This window comes from Chanodichthys erythropterus, chromosome 23 (genome assembly GCF_024489055.1).
Source record: "Chanodichthys erythropterus isolate Z2021 chromosome 23, ASM2448905v1, whole genome shotgun sequence".
Classification (NCBI taxonomy): domain Eukaryota; kingdom Metazoa; phylum Chordata; class Actinopteri; order Cypriniformes; family Xenocyprididae; genus Chanodichthys; species Chanodichthys erythropterus.
Window position 1 is genome coordinate 14,157,897 of NC_090243.1, and position 23,113 is coordinate 14,181,009.

General features: G+C 36.5%; 1 protein-coding gene across 11 annotated transcripts in view; it reads left to right on the plus strand.

Annotated features, from left to right (window-relative positions):
- Positions 1 to 23,113, plus strand: part of dpyda.1 (dihydropyrimidine dehydrogenase a, tandem duplicate 1) — a 239,481-nt gene that overhangs the window by 164,830 nt on the left and 51,538 nt on the right. For 9 of the 11 annotated variants that reach the window (XM_067378763.1, XM_067378754.1, XM_067378764.1 and 6 more), the window contains 2 exons: positions 8,418 to 8,538; positions 9,161 to 9,280. In XM_067378763.1, the coding sequence (XP_067234864.1) occupies positions 8,418 to 8,538; positions 9,161 to 9,280 (241 nt within the window). Of the gene's footprint in view, positions 1 to 1,793; positions 1,917 to 8,417; positions 8,539 to 9,160; positions 9,281 to 23,113 lie in introns of those variants that run through there. The other 2 variants (XM_067378755.1, XM_067378765.1) reach the window with 2 other exon arrangements.

Here is a 23,113-nt window from a genome sequence, read left to right on the forward strand (position 1 = left end):
TCGATTTTCATCTCTGAATGCTCTTCAGCGGTTCTGAAAGCACTCCTCGCCGCTCGCTGCCCCCTCCGTCTGCGAGGCACGCCGCCTTTTTAAAACGCTCACGACTACGGCCGTGGGTCCGCTGCGCTTGTAGGCCCATGAAAAGCACCTCTGCCAGGATTGACACTTATTTTTTTCCAAGAAGCACGTGTGCTTCCGAGTAAAAAAAAAAAAAAAAAAAAACTTTAGCGCATTAAAAGATTAAAAGTGCGCAATGAAAATTGATCAAATAATGTGTTTTTTCAAATATTGTGGAATGCAAGGAGATATAATGTACACTAGGTTTTTGAATATTTGTGCTTTAAACTGTATTTAATAACTATGTAATTATTTATAGGTGTGCTTTAAACTGTATGTGTGTTGTATATACACCAATCAGGCATAACATTATGACCATTGACAGGTGAAGTGAATAACTCTGATTCATCACGGCACCTGTTAGTGGGTGGGATATACAAAGCCGATTCCAAAAAAGTTGGGACACTGTATTGTATAAATTTTGAATAAAAAAGGAATGCAATAATTTACAAATCTCATAAACTTATATTTTATTCACAATAGAATATAGATAACATATCAAATGTTGAAAGTGAGACATTTCGAAATGTCATGCCAAAAATTGGCTTTCGATTTCATGAGAGCTACACGTTCCAAAAAAATTGGGACAGGTAGCAATAAGAGGCCGGAAAAGTTAAATGTACATATAAGGAACAGCTGGAGTACCAATTTGCAACTTATTAGGTCAGTTGGCAACATGATTGGGTATAAAAAGAGCCTCTCAGAGTGGCAGTGTCTCTCAGAAGTCAAGATGGGCAGAGGATCACCAATTCCCCCAATGCTGCGGCGAAAAATAGTAGAGCAATATCAGAAAGGAGTTTCTCAGAGAAAAATTGCAAAGAGTTTGAAGTTATCATCATCTACAGTGTATAATATCATCCAAAGATTCAGAGAATCTGGAGCAATCTCTGTGTGTAAGGGTCAAGGCCGGAAAACCATACTGGATGCCTGTGATCTTCGGGCCCTTAGACGGCACTGCATCACATACAGGAAATCACAACATGGGCTCAGGAATACTTCCAGAAAACATTGTCGGTGAACACAATCCACCGTGCCATTCGCCGTTGCCGGCTAAAACTCTATAGGTCAAAAAAGAAGCCTTATCTAAACATGATCCAGAAGCGCAGGCGTTTTCTCTGGGCCAAGGCTTATTTAAAATGGACTGTGGCAAAGTGGAAAACTGTTCTGTGGTCAGACAAATCAAAATTTGAAGTTCTTTTTGGAAAACTGGGACGCCATGTCATCCGGACTAAAGAGGACAAGGACAACCCAAGTTCAGCGCTCAGTTCAGAAGCCTGCATCTCTGATGGTATGGGGTTATATGAGTGCGTGTGGCATGATCAGCTTACACATCTGGAAAGGCACCATCAATGCTGAAAGGTATATCCAAGTTCTAGAACAACATATGCTCCCATCCAGACATCGTCTCTTTCAGGGAAGACCTTGCATTTTCCAACATGACAATGCCAGACCACATACTGCATCAATCACAACATCATGGCTGCATAGAAGAAGGATCCGGGTACTGAAATGGCCAGCCTGCAGTCCAGATCTTTCACCCATAGAAAACATTTGGTGCATTATAAAGAGGAAGATGCGACAAAGCAGACCTAAGACAGTTGAGCAACTAGAAGCCTGTTTTAGACAAGAATGGGACAACATTCCTATTCCTAACCTTGAGCAACTTGTCTCCTCAGTCCCCAGACGTTTGCAGACTGTTATAAAAAGAAGAGGGGATGCCACACAGTGGTAAACATGGCCTTGTCCCAACTTTTTTGAGATGTGTTGATGCCATGAAATTTAAAATCAGCTTATTTTTCACCCTTAAAATGATACATTTTCTCAGTTTAAACATTTGATATGTCATCCATTTGTATTGTATTCTGAATAAAATATTGAAATTTGAAACTTCCACATCATTGCATTCTGTTTTTATTCACAATTTGTACAGTGTCCCAATCCTGTATTTTTAGTCTCAAATGCGAGTGAACGCATCGCTGTCGATCCCTGTCTCCATGTGAAACCATGCGGCGATGGGTCACAAACTCTCTGCTGAAAGCAGCCCAGCTACACAGGTGCGCTCTCTCTCCATCAAAGCATGTAATACTGTGTACAGCAAACTGCTTAGAGGGAAAAGTGTCCCTGCTCCAGACTCCCTGGCCCACAGACAGCGGCTCTCACCCCCATCTGGCCTGTAATAAGCTGTCACGGAAAGCCCTCTAAGGGAGCGGCGGTCTCCGGTGCGAGAGCAGAGTTCTTACAGGCAGCATCTGTTTGGTGGCTGGTGTCTGGCTGCGGGCCATGACCCCTGTGCCTCGTACTGAGGCAGGCATAATGCAATTTCTCATGACCCTTTGGGAGGAAGGCCTGTCCAGCTTCCTGTAAGTCTGTTGTTGTTGTTTCCTTCAAATGCTACCACCGTTCGGCTTGTAGAAACCGTTCCCTCAGGACGCAGGGCTCAGTTACGGCTCGATCAGCCACACGCCACTCTGGCAGCTCAGAATATATACTGCAGAAAATATTAGTATGAATATTCATAGTAATATTGAAAATCATGCTTTTTTTTAATAGTTGTTTGAATACACTACTGTTTAAAGGTTTTTAATACTTTTAGTCAGCAAGGATGCATTAAATTGATCAAAATAATGTTAAAAAAAAAAGATTTCTGGATATCATAATATTATGCAGTGCAACTGTTTTCAAATTGAAGGGCCCTATTTTAACAATCTAAGTGCATGATTTGCATAGCGCAGATGCACTTAGGGCGTGTCCCAATCCACTTTTGCTAAAAAATGGTCCAAAAGGGTTGTATGTAGTCTCTTAATGAGTAATGGGTGTGTTTTGGGCATAATGTGCAATAAACCAACCAGACTGTCATCTCCCGTTCCCTTTACCATGGCGGATTCTTTACCATGGTGGAATTTGCGAGCGGAAAGACTAAAAGCTTCTCCTGAGAGGAAAAAGATCTGCTCGTGTGCGACGTTAAAGTGTTGTAAACCTTTTTTTTTTTTTTTAAATGTTTGTGTGCTGTGTGTCCCTGTGTGTGTAACAAGCAGAGTGTACACACATTGTGCACCCACCTATGGGCGAGTATTACTAGCACGCCCTTTAAATAACAACAACAGCAACAACAACAACAAAAAATGGCGCCATTGACTTTAGACCAAGTTTTTGTTGGTCAATAGCGCAGTCGTTTTCAATTCCCTCAAAATAGCAATGCCCCTGAACACGCCTTGTTTTCAGACCAGCACGCCCATGGGCGAACAGATGGGCACGACTGCATTTGCTATTTAAACAACGTGGGCGCTGGATGTGAAAATGATAACTGCGTCGGGCTGAAACTAGCAAAAAACACTTGCGTCGCACCTGGCATCGCATTGCGCCGGGTGTATGATAGGGCCTGAAATTTTGAGCACTAAATAAAATGTTGTGACACTGAAGACTTGAGTAAATTTTAGCTTTGCCATTACAGGAATAAATTACATTTTTAAATATATTAAAATAGAAAAGCCTTATTTTGAATTGCAAATATATATTGTAATATTACTATTTTTACTGTATTTTCGAAGTAAGTTTTCCTTTGCGTTTCTTGTGTACAGACGACAATGTTGTCAAAATTAGTGATCGACCGATATTGATTTTTTATAACCGATACCGATACCGATTATTTGCATGTTTATGTACCCGATAACCGATATGCAGAACCGATATATATTAACTGTTATACTTCTGTTTTTGACAATTATTACAACACAAATGAGCTGAACAAACCATTTTATTTATAACAATCACTCCCTCCTTGCATACAAAAAAAAAAAAAAAACTTTACTGAATAATATGTATTCAGTAAAGTAATGTAAATATAATGTAAAATGTAAATGTAATATTAGCTGGAATATATAACATTGTCAGGAAAGTAACAAACAAAACGGCATACATCATTGCATTTTCCAACTAGTTTTATTAATTATTATGTTTTGTCGGTCTAGATCATGAAATGCTTTCTGACAAAGTGCTGTAACTTATCTATGCATTTACACAAAACTATAAATTGGGCTACTCAACCGCGATCGCGTGTGGAGATATTAAATAATTTCCACAGAGCTGCATTTGTTTAGATTTGTATTAACTAAATAATGGTTATGTAGTAAATCAAATGATTATATAATCTAATAAAGTTAAACAGCACTTGCCAGTTGGCATTTTATGATCTAAATTTAATCTAACGTTAAGCTTAAGCCTCCTGATCATCCGTCAGTTGCTAAGCAATATGAACGAACTTTTTCTTCTAGACTAATGGTGAGCAAATACAACAGATAGAGAATTAAATTCAGCGCTTTTATTTTCAACATGCACTCATTCACGTCTGTTTTATTTAATTCATGTAAAGTTACGTCTTTATTGGGACATGACGAATTACACTACATGACTCAATGAGTTTGTCTCAATTGTTTAGAAACAAGTTGCATAAATTAACTATATCAGGAATTTATGTCTCAGATCTCATTTGTGCATGTCTGTTATGTTAAATAAAGTTGATTAATTAAAGCAAACCAAGTAGAACATATACTTTACCTGTGCACTGAGTTGTTGTTGACTGATCTCCTCAGACGGAGGAAGTCTCAAAACGGCCACAAGATGGCGCCGTAAATCGGCGAATCCGATATTACAAAACCGATACATCGGTCGATCACTAGTCAAAATGATCCCCGTTCACACAGATCTGTGCAAATGAGTAAAAATGCTGTATTATGCTGCCAGGCCAGTAGTTGGCAATGTCACTTTGTAAAGAAACGCTACACGCCTATAGACTGAAGACGCAATACACGTCACCATTTTCACGAAGTAACGTTTTTATTGTTGTCATCTAAATGAATGGCCAAAACGCATAAAACGTTTTTTTTTTTTTTCAGATTTTAGATGAATTAGTGTAGTGTAAACACCTCCTTATTTCAAAAACATTAAAACCAACTTCATTTATAATGGTGATGTATGTACTGTTGATATTTGATATTTGACATTAGCACATTTTTTTATATAGGTATGAATACTACTTTGGAACGTAATAATGTTGAAAATCATGAATTTTTAATATTAATATGAATGCTTATCAGCTTTGTATTGAATTGTCATTTTTTATTATTCGTACAAACTTATTTTGTTTCAGAATGCTGACAATCATGCGATTTTTATAAGTGTGAATACATATGGATAAGAATCTTTTGTGAAAGTACAAATATGTAGGCAAAAAGGTGACAAACAATTGAAAAAAAAAAACCTAATATAAGAACTTTCCCACATAAGATTTCATCTAAAATTTTAACCTAAAATCTGCTTAAAGAAAAGCATTACCCATATACAGTACATTGCCTACAAGTTTTTCGATGTAACTTTGTAGTCTTTTTCTGCTTTCCTCTTTGCTGTGTTGTATTGCCACTTTTGTTCTTACCACTTTCGCCTGGAGTTTAGGATTCACTATATCAACCAATGAATCTCTCCAGCAACCCGTCAGCGCTATCAAACATCTCTCGGGAGCTCAGATATTACCTCTCCCGCTCTGGCAGACGGCTCGGAGTGGACAGGTTGAACCTAACACTCCAGCCTTGTTTATACCCTGTTTAAGTCTTGAATAAATCAGGACAAATTGCTGTGGATGGTGCTCACGGCTGGGTCAAGTGCATAAATCCAATATTTTCATAAAAATAAAAATCTGGGAATGAGTTTATCATCTTAAATGGTGTAACCTTTCATGTTCCTTCTCTTTCAGTGCCTTTCAAATAGATTTCGAATACTTTTAGGTGCAAATAACCCGACTTCACATGTATCTCAGGTAAAACACACACCCAAGGACGCAGCAGATCTCACAACGATTTTTTTTTTGTTCGCTATTCGGTTTTGTACCACACTGAAAATCACTCAGCATGCCTTAGAAATGGAAAGGAAATAGTCAGGAGGAGATGTGTTTTTCTGTGGGCTTCTGTATTCTTACAAATCAATTCTGGCTAATGGTTTTAAAAATCAAATGCTAACCTTTTCCTGTGCAGGGAGTGACCTTAGAACTTCGCTTTGCACATACAGCTTGTACATCACACTTCTTTATAGAGACGGGCAGACCCATTGCTCAAGGGAATATATGCCAACAGTTATTGGATATGTCAAAACAGAGACCTATTTCCTGTGAAAGAAAAGAGAGACCGAGAAGGACAGGGATGAGAGAGGGAGCTGAGGCTGTACTGAATGAAAGCTTCATGTCGGGTTTACAGTCTTTTAAAGCATCCCGACTGATCTGACATCAGACTTTGGCTGTTTGAATTAAACCGTGTCTGTTTTACTTCACAGAGATATAAAGGGTTTAATGCAGTAGTGTCTTTATCTGAGGCCTGGAGGAAAGAGCCAGAGTGGTGCATCCGCTGCCAAACAGTAACATGAAGATAGTGGATGCAAAAAAGCGAGACAACAAAGAATAAAAACAATTATAGAATTTAATACGTATTAAAAATGTCATTTGTTTAGAAAAGAAGTTAATAATTAATACTCTTATTTAGCTAGGATGCATTAAATGGATCAAAAGTGACATTTATAATGTTACAAAATATTTCTACTTCAAATAAATGCTGTTCTTATGAACGTTCATTCCTCAAAGAATCCTGAAATAAAATGTTGCACGGTTTGTACAAAAATAGTAGGCAGCACAACAGTTTTTAACATTTGATAATAAGAAGAAATATTTCATCAGCATCGAATCAGCATATTAGAATGAATTCTGAAGGATCATGTGACACTGAAGACTGGAATAATGGTACTGAAAATTCACAGAAATAAATAACATTTTAAAATATATTACAATTAAAAAGTTATTTTGTACAATTACATTTTGTATAGTTATTTGTAATATTTCACGATAGTTGTATACACACAAACACAAACACACACACACACATATATATATATATATATATATATATATATATATATATATAAACAGTAATCGGTGTGAAGTGGTTTACATTGAATTTAGAACACCTAAGGGGGTTTTAGGCACTCTGCGTCCAGCAGACGTGTCTTTTAGCTGCTCTAAATTCACTGTAAACCACTGCTTCTTCGGGCTTATTGCTTTATTATACATTTTATAAAGATATTTCAACTTTTCAGTTATTTGTTAAACATTTTACTAAATCAATGCATAAAATTAATGCAGTTTTCACTAGTGGTCTCATACCATTCTTTGTCATTGGTATCTGATGAATAATTTGAATTAAAGATACAGCCTTTCATACAGACTAGTCTTACAGATAATATTCCAGTGACTTCCAGTGCTTTGATTGTTAAAAATTGTCTAAGTTGCAATTGTGATTTTACATTGATAAAAAGTATTAGTGTAAATGTAAATTATTGGGACAAATGTGATTCATATATACCAAACCAACTTCATATATACCCCCCCCCCCCCCCCCCCTCTCTCTCTCTCTCAGTCTTTCTCTCTCACTAAACAGCACAGACTGACAGACCAGGGCAGCTTAATAAAGCATGAATCCTCCTGGAACAGCAGTTCACACTGTTATGATCCCTCTCCCTCTCACACCACCGACTACAGGCTCCCCTCTCCATCTATCACTCGCTTGTATTTCTCTCTCTCTCTCTCTCTCTCTCTCTCTCTCTCTCTCTCTCTCTCTCCCACACACACACACACACACAGAGACTTGGGTCTGTCAGTGTGCCATTACTTAAAGAGATAGTTCTCCCAAAAATGAAAATACTGTAATTATTTACTAACCCTTATGTTGTTCCAAACCTTAATGAGTTTCTTTTTTTCTGTTGAACACAAAAGAAGATATTTTGAAGAATGTTGGTAACCAGACAGTTGACGGTAGCCATCGACTTCCATAGAATTTTTTTTTTTTTTTCCTACTATGGAAGTAGTCCATGGCTACCATCAATTGTCTGGTTACCAGCATTCTTTATAATATGTTCAACAGAAGAAAGAAACTCATACAGGTTTGGAACAACATAAAGGGGAAAAATTATGACAGAATTTAAACTTTTAAAGGAATAGTTCACCCAAAAATGTATATTCTCGCTTATTTCATTCCAAATGAGTTTCTGAAGAAATTCTAACTTTACTAGTCATTTTATTCACTGTGAATGGTGACTCTCAAGATAGGATGCAAAGCACTATAAAAGTATAATACAATATGACTTTTAAGCTATAATCAAAGTCTTTTTTATGCTAACTGTTAATTTAAGTTCTGTCGTTTTGTTTTCTCATGCCTCTTTTGTCATTTTTTAAGTTTGCTTGTTGGTTTCTTGACCCATTTGACCAGGATCCAGAGCTGGTGCGGAACATCTGTCGGTGGGTTCGGCAGGCTGTCCATATCCCGTTCTTTGCCAAACTCACCCCTAACGTCACCAACATTGTGGACATTGCCAAGGCTGCACAGGAAGGTATTTGGCTGTTTTTATGGTATATTTATACCATTTCAGTATGATTATAGTGGTACATTTATTACTTACTTTGATTCATTAACTCAGTAAAAGCTCCACTGATACAATCTACCTCAGCTTTCCCAGTCAAAAGTCAACCATTTCCCATCATTCTGCAGCACATAATAGAATAAACGTCAATACATAGATAAACGTCAAATAATGTGCATCCTTTGCCCTTTTTGTTTTTCCTTATCAAAATGTACATATAGAAGTCTTGAAGGTACATTGGCAAAAACAGCCTGTTTAATTCTAAAGGTCAGAGATGATGGAAAATGGTCACTTAAAACTAAATTGCACATTTTTCGAGCAAGAAACCTTGACTAATGTTATAAATGGACTTCAGGGAAAAGAAACAGAAGTGTAGAACATGTCCTCAATAAAACCGTTTCCCAGTCCAGACGTTAGAGCTGCCCTAGAAACTCGTTCCCCTCCCAACCTCGACTAACGGCCTGACATCTCCTGTACTGAGTTAGAAACTCTACACAAACAGACCCCCAGGTTTTGGGTTCCAGATTTTTTAGGAATTTGGCCTTCCTCCCTCCCCTTCACCGTGCCTAATGTCTCTTCCCTGTTGGCGCAGGTGGAGCAGATGGTGTCACAGCCACCAACACGGTTTCAGGGCTGATGGGACTCAAGGCAGACGGCTCTCCCTGGCCTGGCATCGGCCGAGGAAGGCGCACCACATATGGTGGAGTGTCTGGTGAGTGTCACCCACCTCACTGGATCCATTTCTTACTCCTCTGAGGTTTAACGGGTGTGTGGCACAGACAGACTATGTGGGCACATCTACTTTCCCCCCCCCTGTTTAAGGTGTGTAGGAGTGTATATGAATTCATGTGCATGTTTGTTTGTGTGTGTGTACACTGGTCACAAGCTCTAATAGAGCAGACAGATGGAATGGAGGTTGGTGGAGTGCTGAAATCGTAGAACAGCTGATCTGCATGGCTTTTGCTACAAGATAAAACAGTTTGTGCACTATAATGTGAAATATGGACATCTTGCCAGCATATATTATACAAGGTTTGGTAGCAGCACAGCTCATTTTCTACTCCATGAGGTGATTATGAGCACATTTGCACTTTCAAACTTTGTGTTTTATTATGTTCAGGTCATGGCAAATTTTTATATATATATGTATATATATATATATGTGTGTATATATATATATATATATATATATATATATATATATATATATATATATATATATATATATATATATATATATATATATATATATATATATATATATATATAATGTGTGTGTGTTTAAGTCTGTCAACATTAATGGGTTAATTTTGCAAAAAAAAAAAAAAATAATCTGTTTAACCCTTTAAAAATATTTAACACGACATCCATTTTTTTCCTGGTATCCTTTGATTGGCATTACAGTATATGATCACTATATATAAGATGCAAAAGAAAACTGTGACACACACCCGGCTGTACAGAAAGCTGCTTCTCAGACAGGGTGCCAGTACCAATTTGAGTTTCTTTCACGCTTGAACAGACAAAAACACACAAAAGTATGTCTAAATGCCTGTTATTGGCGAGTATCCCTGTAAGCACAGTCGTAAATTTGTTAAAAAGTCGGATGTGTGTTCAGAGCCGCATCATTTGCATCAGGTCTTAAAGTGACAGCAGCCTAATATACCTGCTGCTGTCTGTGTCATTAATGTTAATCAAAGAACAAAAGACAAATAGAAAATCACAATTATAATTGATTAATTATAAATGATTAAATGTTTTATAATAAAAAGTGTTATATTATAAATATTATTTTATAATATTTCATATTTAACAATTAGTTCACTTTCAAATGAAAATTAGCCCAAGCTTTACTCACCCTCAAGCCATCCTAGGTGTATATGATTTTATTCTTTCTGATGAACATAATCGGAGAAATATTAATAAATATCCTGACGCATCTGAGCTTTATAATGGCAGTGAACAGGGTTGATGAGTATGAGCTGAAGAAAGTGCATCCATCCACATCAGAGTTCAGATGCAAAACCCTCTAAATCCATCCGACTTCTTTTCTTTAAAACGAGGCTTTTACGATCAAGTTCAGGAGTTTCATTTTAAAGGTAATGATAAAGTTATTAGCTAGTGAATAAAATAACTTTTTTTCAAAAATGTCACTCTAGACAATTTATTGGTTTTTAACAAGTTCGATTTTCTTTTGCGTCAAAATCAGCTAAATCCACTTGTGCTTTTTTTGCAAAAACCTCTAAATCCACCTATTTGGGACAAGACATGGTAAATAGTTGAAAAAATCACTAAAGATGCAACTAAAAACCCTGAAAAAGATGAGAGCACTTATCACTTAAAAACTAAACAGTAGACAAACCTCTTTACACAGGGATCTTCTATTCAGCCTCCACTTTTGCGTCCTCCGTTTATATGGCACAGCTTCCATATGAGACAGAAGAATAGCATCTTGTTTGACTTTGTGTTTGGCGAAATAGAGCTGTTTGATGTATAATAAATCCGATTACTTCAAAGTAACGGCACTGCACGAAGAACTGTTATGAGTGCATGATACAATTGCGACCAAGCCATTTTCACTGTAGGCTATTTTGCCTTATGACAGGCGGAGTTTTGAGGTAAATAATGTTTTCTTCTGTCATTCAATGTTAGTAGGACAGGCTGATCCATTTCATCGTACTCCATCTTTTATTTTAAAAATCTCAATCTGAATCTGACTCTAAAAAAAATCTCCTCAGCGCCGCTATTTTGAAACCGCTCGGAATCATATGATTCGATTCGCGCCTTCTGATTGGTTCTCGGAATATAGCGGCTTTTGCTGCCAAAGGGAAGTGGCGTCTAGAGGCTTTTGCCAACAAACCGATATTTCTGAATGGGCTGACACTGTGATTTATAGGATTTGAAGCATCTGATTTGTTGAACGTGTACTACGTGCCGTAAGCATTCGTTCAATGTCATTATCTCATTTTTGACAGAGATGGCGTTTAGCGGCTTTTGCATCTGAACTCTTCATGTACTCCACACGGCTTCAGGGGGTTAATAAAGGCCTTCTGAAGAGAAGCGATGCATTTGTGTAAAAGTTATGAAGTAAAATATCTAGCTTGTTTAATTTACAGTATAAGGTACTGTAGTTCTTCAGGATGCTCCCAGATAACCTCACCAAAATCGTAGAGAGTTACGGTGTGAATATTTTGTCGTATGAGTGTGTGGCAAGTGCTTTCAGGAGAGCAGATTTTCATCCTTGGTGTCGAGCGTCAACAGAGAGCTTTGAAATGCGGTCCTCTAGTTGCCATGGCATATTGACGTTCTCTGCTGCCGTACGGCTCTATGAAGACATTAGACAGATGTGTCTTCAAAAGAATAATGTTTTTCTTTGCCACTCTACAGGGACCATGCTGATGGATTTCACACTGATATCCGTCCACTGACATCTAAGGGATTCTGACTGTGGCACTTTTTTTGGAGCATTTTCATTCTATTTAATAGTGGTACTTACTAAGCTAAGATTCACTTAGTTTTTACTCTTAAAAATACTGGCATTGATGGTTCCATGAAGAACCTTTAACATCCATGGAATCTTTTCATTCCATAAAAGGTTCTTTATAGTGGAAAAAGGTTCTTCAGATTATTAAAATCTTCTTCACACAAAGAAAAATGGTTGTTTTTAGAACTGTTGACCGAAAGGTTCTTTGGGGTACCAAAAATGGTTCTTCTATGGCATCACTGCAAAAAAAACCTTTTGGAACCTTTAGTGTTGCTCGTACTTAGTGTTAGAGATCTGAATGCAAGATTTGTCTAAGCACAGTATTAAACTTCACTATCGACATGAATGATACCTCAAATTATGCTGGTTGAGGACAGATACACTTTTGAGCCAGTTTTCAGCATTAAGTGGTTAGTTCACCCAAAAATGAAAATGATGTCATTAATGACTCACCCTCATGTCGTTCCAAACCTGTAAGACCTCCGTTCATCTTCTGAACACAGTTTAAGATATTTTAGATTTAGTCCGAGAGCTTTCTGTCCCTCCATTGAAAATGTATGTACGGTAGACTGTCCATGTCCAGAAAGGTAATAAAAACATCATCAAAGTAGTCCATGTGACATCAGTGGGTCAATTAGAAGTTTTTGAAGCATGAAAAATACATTTTGGTCCAAAAATAACAAAAACTACGACTTTATTCAGCATTGTATTCTCTTCCGGAATCCTTTCCATTGAATTGATTCCATTGAATCCTTTCATCTGTCGGCATTGGTAATGCACTTTTAAGTCGCCGTGGTTGTTTTTGGCGATTAGGACATCCTCGGCATGCACACCTACGCACCATTTTAAAAACTATAGCAATACCAAAATACAAACAATGTAGAATAGCTTGAATACAGCGTGCGTCTCCTTCAGACTGTAAACGAAGCTCGGGTGCACCGGATAACACGTCAGCAGCGTCACTGCGGAGTCGTGAACCACACTCCGGAGCAGAAGGGGGCTGTAATGCACCAATAAACTGGATGCCAACCACCGTAAAACAGGAAAGAAGAAGAAGAAGCGGAGACGTGAACGTGAATTGACAACAGACCCGGAAGAGAAGACAATGCTGAATAAAGTCGTAGTTTTTGTTATTTTTGGACCAAAATGTATTTTCGATGCTTCAAAATGTTGCGGATGTCCTAATCGCCAAAAACAACCACGGCGACATTAAAGTGCATTACCAACGCCGACAGATGAAAGGATTCAATGGAATCAATTTAATGGAATCAGTTCAATGGAAAAGATTCTGAAAGAGAAGACAATGCTGAATAAAGTCGCAGTTTTTGTTATTTTTGGACCAAACTGTATTTTCGATGCTTCAACAAATTCTGACTGACCCACTGATGTCACATGGACTACTTTGCTGAAGTTTTTAGTACCTTTCTGGACATGGACAGTATACCGTACATACATTTTTAATGGAGGGACAGAAAGCTCTCGGACTAAATCTAAAATATCTTAAACTGTGTTCCGAAGATGAACGAAGGTCTTACGGGTTTGGAACGACATGAGGGTGAGTCATTAATGACAGAATTTTCATTTTTGGGTGAACTAACCCTTTAAGTCGGAATGGAACAGAAGTCTTAAACAAGAAAAAATGTAGGGCGGGACTTGATTTTTTTCATCAGGTATCGATTGGATGGTTGTGGTTTGCTATTGGTCGATCTTGTGTGAGTGACAGGTTGTCCCACCCTCATGCCAGTAAACATGTCGCAGCAAGATGGAGGGGAAGTTATTTTGATTAAATATTACAAAGGAACATGGAAACAGCCCCGTAAAAAGTATCCGAGGCACGAGCTGTAGAGGCTCAGCCCCCTTCTGGAAAGGAGGGCGGGGAGCAGCAGCTCATTTGCATTTAAAAATATACACACAAAAACAGCATGCTTTTGCTTCCCCCAAAATAATAATAAATTATCTGTGAGGTATTTTGAGCTGAAACTTCAGACACAATCTAGGGACACTTAAGACTCTTTTAAAAAGGGGCATAAAAGATCCCCTTTAAACTACAGAGTCCGTTGGCGACACAACAAAGTTGCAATAAGATCAACTTTATGCAAATGAGTTGCTTAGTATCTGCATAGCAATGTAACCACTTAGAACACTACATTTCAACACTTTGGCAACAACCTATGGCAAACACCTTCTGAAGAAAATCTAGTTTATTCCTTATTGTTCTATATTTGTTTATCTTTTAGATCACAGAAACATGCTGTTACAATGTGATCAAGAATCAAGTGTCGTGTGTTCACAATAGCATGATGTTTTGTGCCTTAACAAGGCTTATGTTCACACACACACAAACACTGTTCTTCAGGGATATTCTCAGACCAGCAGTGTGTTCATTCCCTATCTCAATAATTCATGTGGATGCAGTTGCTCCCTGGTTCTCTGTACTGTATCACTGTGCTATTGCTGTGCTGTTGCATAGTTAATGCCTTTTATGAGGCCTTCTTTCATTGTGTATGTGTGTATGTTTGTTTGTTTGTTTGTGTGTACAAGAAACAGATTGACAAGGGCCAGAGTCTGTCTTATGCTGGCCTCCTCTATCCATATCTCTCTCTCTATTTGTTTCTAGTACAGTCCCTGAAAACCTGAAAAAAGTGCATTGGTTTGGATACAGGAATGGGGCTAGCCAAGGCGCAACATTAAAAATTAATCGTGAAACTATTGCAGCAGTATTTTATGTAAGCCGAACTACTCAATGTCATCTTTTCCCCATTTAAGCTGTGGCAGTTTGCAGCTCGGTGACATCCCCCAGGAGCGGAGCCGGCCCCGGCCTGCAAGGGTCTCCCCGGCTCCACCCACCAAACATCCATCACCCTCCGCTCTGCTTGCAGGCCTGCGAGCTGCCAGCGCTGATGCTGCCAACAGCCTGGAAACAAATATACCTATGATGTACTGTTGTTCACCAGGGCTTTAGCTGCAGTGCTTGATTTTAAAGGGGACGTCTCATGGAAAAACTGATTTGCTGTTGTGGAAACAGTTTGAGGTACTATGCAGACAACATTTGTGAATTCAAAACTGCGACTGCGCAGTCATTAGCTCATTACCATGTGGCCGCTCACTCAAGGGTTAAATTGGGATTTTGAGGTGGTTGTGGTGATACTGGTACTCTAAGCGAGATATGACATGACCTGACTCCCAATACACCAAAAAGCATAACTAGATACAGTACATCGAATCCCGCTAACTAATGTTAACAAATGAAACCTTGTATTACCTCGTATGTATGGCTAAATAATTAATTGCACAGATTTTTGTAATAATCACAATTAATCACAAATAATATTTAAAATTTGTATAGTCATAGTTGATTTAAAACAACATAAAGACAGTATTTTAAATATTTGTTACCCATGCAGGCAAAATGAGTCGGAATGTGCACAGGTTAATTTCAAGCTACAGGCAAAACAAGTGAAAAATGTCAATTTTGGTCGAATTTGAGGTTTTCACAAAAATGAGCTCATTACGCCCTCGTCTAGTGATCCAAATGCTCCAAATATCAATTAAACATCTAAAAGTATCTTTATTTGTACGTTTTCTGAGAGGAGTACCTTTACTTTGTCCATGAAAAATGCCGTTTTTCTCTGCTCGCTTCTCTCGATGACTCGCAATTCCCCTCAGTACAAGTTTGGTATCGTTTTAAAGCACAGCATATATATGCATAGCGTATTTTTGATGGCATGAAATGTGATTTTCAAAATCATGATGATGTAGACAAAATAACCTTACTTGCGATGACGGACAGATCCAAAGCGCACGCACAAAGTCGCCTCAGACAGCGCGCGATCCCGATATACATATAAGCATAGAATTACAGTATTTCAAAACATCTGTCTTGGCGAGTATTCACGCAAACTTTATCTGTTATGTCTTAAATAAACGTTTGCTTAACTGTTGAGGTAAAACATCTGGTGTGTAACATTATATTAGCATCAGTGCAGTCAAAGACTACAGAATAACACAAGACGTGTCACTCGTATTGTTTTGAATGGGAGAAAGTGTAACGCGCAATATGGCGGAATAAGTCCTGCCTTCTAAAGAGCCAATCGACGATTGGTAAAGTCATCGCCTCACTTCAGCGGCCGTTAGAATCACCGGTTTCTATAGACCCATAGACTGTAAAAAAAGATGGACGACGCGACGTCGCTTCCTTCCATTGTATTGAACTGAAGCCAAAATGGGCTGATGAATGGGCGCTGACACGTTACGCAATACGTCAAAAAAAAAAAGTTTGGAGCCTGGGCATGCGCAGAAGGAATCGTCAGTTGAGCCGGAGGCGGAGTCGCGATATCAAACTTCCGCCCAGACGACTGCGTCATCATTCATGTATTTTAAATAGACTATAAAAATTATACACAATTTAAAAGTCTACCTATAAAATAATAGGCAATTCTGTTTCTAGAGCAATAATATTTTTGAAACAGCAAATTCAGTAGATAAAATCAATATAATATGCCACTAGAAACAACTCTAAATCGTCAGAAACGGTCCTGCCATTTTAAGTCAAGTTCAACTAACGTTACAGGAGATTGATTGCTGTAATTAGAGTAAGCTATCATTCGTTTTGTCCTGCTAATTATTATTTTATACCCATAAAAACAATAAGTAACTGCCAGATAACGATCACCTGCTTTTTCCCGACATGGTTAACATTAGGTGCGTTATCTTAACTAATAACATTTATTAATTAGCTTATAACGCCCACATTTGATGTTACAGAAAAAAAGTTCAGTGATCCGTCAGATCCTGTAGGTCGGTTAGTACAGTTTACTGCTGAACAACTCATTTTGTTGGTGTTAATGACAAAGAAATCGAAAATTAACAGTTAGTTAATACATCTTCAATCTCCCCTCGAAGCTCCCACAGTCCTCAGACAACCTGTCAATCAACTTCGAATCATGACGACACGCCCCGTTTTTATAGAATCAAATTGCTAGCTAAAATCTAAATCATCACAAAAACGAACAATTGAATATATATCAGTGTGATGACAACTACCTTAAATGACCAAAACCATCTTTCAGAAAGTTTTATTTGAAGCAGAATTTATTTTTAAGTTTTCACTGAAGTCTCATTCGACTGTATTGAGAGGGCGGTGTTTATGACCTGTACTGCATCCAGCCTCCAGGGGGCGATCAAAGAGCCCGTGGCTTCACTTTTCAGAACGTATGAGACACACCCGTATAGACCCCTTAAAAGTTTGTAAACATTGCAACGTTTTCTGGTGGGCGGGGCTTAGCTGGAGGCAAAAAGAGATGCTGGACTCAATGTTGACAAGCGTAAGCTAGCATGTTTTAGGAGGGATTTATTAAACATAGATGCAGAAGAAGGTTCAGAACTGTCCGAATATGACTCTGCGGGACTGTGACAGCTATTTTTGTAAATTAACTTAAGTTTTGGATATAGCAATGTGGATTATTTTAAGAGACCATTCAAAGGATGGCACACACATCTATCGCTGTGTTTGTTTAACATTTAAGCTAGCTAGTGCAGTAAGACTTTTCACCTATAAAACAGAAACTTGCTGATTTGTACTAGATAAAACCAACACAACATTACATATGCATCGATTATTTTACCTGATATGAAGTGTGCACTGCAAACACAAGTATTATTTATGATCGTCTCCGTCCAGTCTGTACACTGTATGCTTTCAACCACAATGATCTTTTTGATTTCTGTGAAGGAATGTCTGCCAGGATCTGGTAAAACTTTAGTTTTGAACCAAAAGTCCTGTTCCTTCTATTCTGGCAGCCAAAAACACAACAAGATGACATTTTAAAGTCAAAACCTCAAACTTTTAGCGCGCCCGCTATTAGTTCTTATTCATGTTTTGCCTCCAGCTAGAGCGGTGACGTCACAGTGACGTATGCGATTAAGGGGTCTATAGAAACAGTCAGTCGCGCAACTCCGAAGAGACGCGCATTTAGGTCTGCGCATGCGCATTAGCTTGATCCAGCCTAAAAAATACCATTTTTTTTGTCATGATTCGAGCGTTTAGAAACTAAATTTATGAGTCGGCTGTTGTTAGATTTCATTGGTGATTTCAAATATGAAATTTAATCGTAAGGTTGGCGAACAGTTTTGGAGAATTTGATGTTTCCCCATTCAAAGAGATTGCATGATGCCCAGGATGCCCGAGAGGCGTTTCAAAGATGGCCGCCGAGTGAAATGACTTGTCTTAAAGGGACTTTGGTGCAGTACAGTAGGTCTTTTGTTTGTTGTTTCATTCATTAATTAAACAATTGTGATATCAAGGAAAAAAATAAGTTGAATATATATTTTTCCTATAGATATTTGGTTTTGACTTGATGTGTGCCAAATCTGGTGTTATTGCAGGGATTTTAGGGTATAGTTGCTAGGTGATTTTGTTTTGCAACCTAATTTTAACTTGATTTTTCTCAAAGTAGTCTTTGCTGACTTTTGTCAACTTCAAACAGGTGTAGCTCATTAATTTTTTGTCTGATTCCAACAAATCATACATCATTTTTGATTTTTTTTTTTTAATAGAGAATGTGAAAATAACTGAAAATAATTTGCTTATTGCGACTCATTTTGCCAGCATGGGTCACATTTGTTTAATGGTATCTTTTTTACTAAGTACAAATGAAGAATGAAGGTCAATATCATTAGTGCTAGTACTGATACTGATGCCTCTTTTAATTTTTTTCAATTTGTGGGGATAATAGCCATCTTGTTTCATTTTGAGTTGATAAAGTGGTAAAAACAAAACAGTTAAATTATGAGAGTATGAGAGAAGGTGGAAAATGGTCATGAAAAGCTAAACAACAGCTGTTTTTGAGTAAGAAACCCTGACTAGTAGTACAAATATAGAATTAAGAAAGGGAAACAAAATAAGCTTGGTATCATGAAGTAAAATTAGTGAATGTGTGTCTGGGAGAGATAAATTGTTGATGTAAGTTAGCAGAAAGTGATTGTATGTGTAGTTATTTTGTCCTTACCTGCAGCGAAGACCTCAAAGCGTTAGATCAGACTTAAGCTTCAGGATGAAGAGCTGTGGTTCACATGCTGTTTCTGCGCTGAATAACCACCTCTTATCTGTGGTGATTGTAGTTATTTAACCCATTTGTGTAAACACACATTGTCCTCGTAGGAAGAGACACATACACACTTCATTCGTGGAGTATCACAGTCTCTCAGAGAGTGTGTTTGTGTGTGTTTATAGCTGATAGTGATGACATACCTGTGAGATCACAGGCTCTGACTTTTGTTTCACAGACATCTCGCCACATTTTTCATGCACAACACACACATTCTCTCAAAACTAACACTCTCACATTTACATTTAGTTCTCCTCCAAGAACAAACTTTTTTTTAAGTGCATAGACATGGAAAACACATCTACTTTAAGAAAGCATGTTTCATATATATTTTTCTTTTGTCCGACTGAATGAATGGCAAAGATAAATGATGCTTTAGAAATGCAAACACTGTACTGAAAACCACCCAAACTTAGAGAAAGCTAACATGAAATATTCATCCAACATTCTGTTTCTCTACTTCTCACACAAAACATGGGCCTTGTTATTGTAGTATCTTCTGGTACAATGGAGTGTATTACAGTACATACAGTACTGTAGCATGCAACAGGAACAGTTTCAATATTTATGTTAGCATTTGTATTACTACAGTGTGCTGGTACTTGGATTCATAACTCTTGGAATAGAGTTATAGTTCAACAGACTGCAGTGTAGTTTAGGGCTATTTTTTTTGTGTGTTCATACAGTGAGTACAGTGTAAGATGCTTCATAGTTTTGTAAGCAGCAAGCTACTCATTTAAAGTAGTTCAGTACACTTAAGCTGAAGCTCTTAAATTTTATTTTATTGTTTTGTTTGATTTAATTTTTTTATTTAGAAGTATTACTTAGATTTTTTTTCCCTAGCTTTTATTTTTATTTTATTTTATTTTATTTTATTTTAGTTTAGTTTAGTTTAGTTTAGTCCATTTACCTATTGCCGCAGCTCACTTGTGTGTTTTTCTCAACAAATAATCTGATCAAATTTAATTTAATTTCTTTTAAATTTAGAAGTATGACTGATTTTTTTCCATAGCTTTTATTTTATTTTTTATTTATTTATTTTCCAATTTTTATTTTATTTTATTTTAGTCTGTTTACTTATTGCCACAGCTCATTTGTGTTTTTCTCAACAAATAATCTGATCAAATTTGATTTAAATTCTTTTTAATTTAGAAGTATGGCTTTGATTTTTTTTTTTTCATAGCTTTTTTTATTAGTTTATTTTATTTTAGTTTAGTTTAGTCCATTTACCTATTGCCGCATCTCACTTGTGTGTTTTTCTCAACAAATAATCTAATCAAATTTAATTTAATTTCTTTTTAATTTAGAAGTATGGCTTTGATTTTTTTTCCATTTTATTTTATTTTATTTTATTTTATTTTATTTTATTTTATTTTGTTTTATTTTATTTTATTTTATTTTATATGTTTAGTTTAATTTAGTTTAGTCCATTTACCTATTGCTGCAGCTCACTTGTGTGTTTTTCTCAACAAATAATCTAATCAAATTTAATTTAATTTCTTTTTAATTTAGAACTATGACTTTGATTTTTTTCCATAGCTTTTATTTTATTTTATTTTTTATTTTATTTTATTTTATTTTATCTGTTTACTTATTGCCACAGCTCATTTGTGTTTTTTCAACAAATAATCTGATCAAATTTGATTTAATTTCTTTTTAAGTTAGAAGTATGGCTTTGATTTTTTTCCATAGTTTTTTTATTATTTTATTTTATTAGTTTAGTTTAGTTTAGTTTAGTCCATTTACCTATTGCTGCAGCTCACTTGTGTGTTTTTCTCAACAAATAATCTAATCAAATTTAATTTAATTTCTTTTGAATTTAGAACTATGACTTTGATTTTTTTTTCAATAGCTTTTATTTTATTTTATTTTATTTTATTATTTTATTTTATTTTATTTTATTTTATTTTATTTTGGTCCGTTTACTTATTGCTGCAACTCACTTGTGTGTTTCTCTGTATGGTATAGTATAGTATAGTATAGTATAGTATAGTATAGTATAGTATAGTATAGTATAGTACTGTATTTTATATTCTCACACAGCCACAAAACATAAAACAAAATGTATGTTGTTGGACTTGAAATTTAAGGCCTCGTTCCATATTTGGCCCTGCTGACCTATTAAACTAAAGTTATAAAAAAAAAAAAAAAACTTTTTGCAACTTAAATTTTCCATTTAATGGGTTTCAGATTCACTGCAGAGTGTCTGTATGTGGCATGTAGCGACTGACAATTAAAAGTGCTCTGGGAGGTTCCTTTCAATAGCTGAGCTGAGCGCTAAGATGTGTGTATGTGTGTGAGTATTGACCTTCCTGAGAGTGCATTAGCACAGTGTCATGGAGTGGGTGAATCAGGGCCCCTTTGAGAGCTGCAGGATGTGGCCATGGATGTGTTTGCCTGTCTGCCTACCATTTTCAGAGAGAGAGAATGTAGCACTCGGTTGTTCCCATGAGAGACCCCCACTGTGTCAGTTATGCCCCTCTACTACGTTTTCGCTTCTTTTAAAGGGATAGTTCATCCAAAAATGAATGCACTGTCATTGCTTACTCACCCGTAGGCTATTTTGTTCTGAACCTGTATGACTTTCTGTTTTCTGTGGAAATAAAAATATTTTGTAAAGGAGATCCTGCCAACTCATTCCAATATAATGAATAAGTGAATGAGGACTGAATCTATCAAGCTTCAAAATGACAAAAATGTGCAGTTAAAGTATGTATGGCAAACAATTCTATCAAGTTCAGTTTACTTAAAGGGATAGTTCACCCTCAAATGAAAGTAATAATTTACTCACCCTCTTGTTGTTCTAATGCGGTATGCCGTTCTTTCTTTGAAAATGAGAAATTAAAAAAATATCCCGCTAACACTCCTCCATATAATGGCAGTGAGTAATGACCAGCATCCAGTGTTGGGGAAAGTTACTTCTAAAAGTAATGCATTACAATATTGCGTTACTCCTTAAAAAGTAACTAATTGCGTTACTATTTAGGAAAAGTAATAAGTTTGATTACTTTTGCATTACTTTTTCTCACCTAGGCTGAACCTGCTAGTTTGGTTTTTAATAACAACAAAAAAAAGTTATATTTTTTATAAATGTTAAGGCCCTTTCAAACCAAAAGTGAAATGGGCCTCAGGCTGAAGGAAATGCATATTTACTCCTGTACAGTAGAGGGCGCAGCTCAAACAAACCTTTCAGCTGTGCTGCCATTCTCACTCTAAAAAATGCTGGGTTGTTTCAACCCAAATTTGGGTCAATATGGACAAACCCAACCGTTGGGTTAAAAAATGCATTTAAAAATTTAACCCAATGGTTGGGTTTGTCCATTTTTGACCCAAACTTGGGTTAAACAACCCAGCATTTTTTAGAGTGTAAAGAGATGGAAGTTCAACACTGTTATTTCTAAATCTAATCTAAAGTAATTTTTGCTTCTTACAGTAGTATGTTTGAATTAGATCATTGAAGGTCAGCAGCAAAGACATTGGATAATAAAGTGAGATTAAATACATAAAGTATATTTGTGTAATTTAATATAGTTACACTCTAAAAAATGCTGGGTTAAAAACAACCCAAGTTGGGTTGAAAATGGACAAACCCAGCAATTGGGTTGTTTTAACCCAGCGGTAGGGCTAAATGTTTGTCCAACCTGCTGGGTAGTTTTATTTAACTCAACTATTGTTTAAAAATTACTGTATTGCTTAATTAAAATTAACCCAAAGTATGTTGGAAATGAACATTTATTAATGTTCAATGAATAATTATTAAACAATAAACATTTATTAAATTGCTTATTAATACATTTATATTAATAAACTATTAAACTATTAAATTTATATTAATAAAATATTAAAGCTTACTAATAAACATTCACCTTTTGTCTATTATTGTTGTCTCTAATTGCATCTGGTTTTTAATTTCCCAACTATTTTGGGTTCATTTTAAGCTAGCCATATAGCAATT